The sequence below is a fragment of the Pygoscelis adeliae genome, unplaced genomic scaffold, assembly GCF_000699105.1.
Source record: "Pygoscelis adeliae isolate BGI_AS28 unplaced genomic scaffold, ASM69910v1 Scaffold76, whole genome shotgun sequence".
NCBI lineage: Eukaryota > Metazoa > Chordata > Aves > Sphenisciformes > Spheniscidae > Pygoscelis > Pygoscelis adeliae.
In genome coordinates this window covers 1,363,429-1,364,210 of record NW_008825111.1, presented here as the reverse complement: position 1 = coordinate 1,364,210, position 782 = coordinate 1,363,429, and the positions used below count along the sequence as shown (strand labels likewise).

The window sequence follows — 782 nt, the reverse complement described above, 5'->3', positions numbered from 1 at the left end:
CTCGTAAAGCCACAGTGCCATCATCAGAAAGCTTATTTGGATCAAGAAAAACTTTGGCATTGGCATCCAAGGAGTCTTGTACATATAAAACACGCTGGTTCTGCAGTCCTGTATTGTAGAAGTGAAAATACCTAAAAGAACACAAGAGGGAAAAATAAGTAGGAAGAACTCAGATTTTCAGTTAGGCAAGCAAGAAAAACTTGTATGAGATTGTCATGAAGTGAATAAAAGACAGATAAATATATATTTATACTCTATATAATAATACACTCTTCACAGTAGAGTAGGAATCATGGCTTCCCCTATGGCCATCAGGGATTTAACCATCCTCTGTAAGTGCCTTTCTCTCCCCCTTAGTACAGAGGAAGCCCAGACACCAACTTCTAGGCCTCTAAAAATGAGAGGAATCTCATCCCAATGTGATATAGATTGTATAGAGGAGACTGTATGATGCATCCAAAAGATCTTTTAAAGATAAAAGCTGCATTGGCCACAGTGCATTTCAAACAAGCTAAGTATACTATAAACTCTACACAACTGTCTATGTTAAACAGCTCCAGCAGCCTTAGCGTTTCTCTGTTACAAGTATTGGTGCAGGTTCCCATCACCTGTGTTCTAAGCTTTGCCATTCATATAGCTGTTTTCAATCTGTATCGCGTGGCAGACAGATGTTCAAATGAAACAGAACTGAAATTGTTTCATCTGTATTTCCCAATGTCCATAAAACTGTGTTTTGAAAAGGTTGTAGGAACAGAGAATTACAGAATTCTCTTTAGTGAGGG

The 782-nt window shown here is 38.2% G+C and overlaps 1 protein-coding gene across 1 annotated transcript in view; it reads right to left on the bottom strand.

Annotated features, from left to right (window-relative positions):
• The window catches only part of PREP (prolyl endopeptidase), a 299,065-nt gene that overhangs the window by 103,557 nt on the left and 194,726 nt on the right, over positions 1–782 (bottom strand). Inside the window, exon 4 of the mRNA XM_009327938.1 lies at positions 1–131. Coding sequence (XP_009326213.1) covers positions 1–131 — 131 coding nt within the window. The remainder of the gene's footprint in view (positions 132–782) is intronic.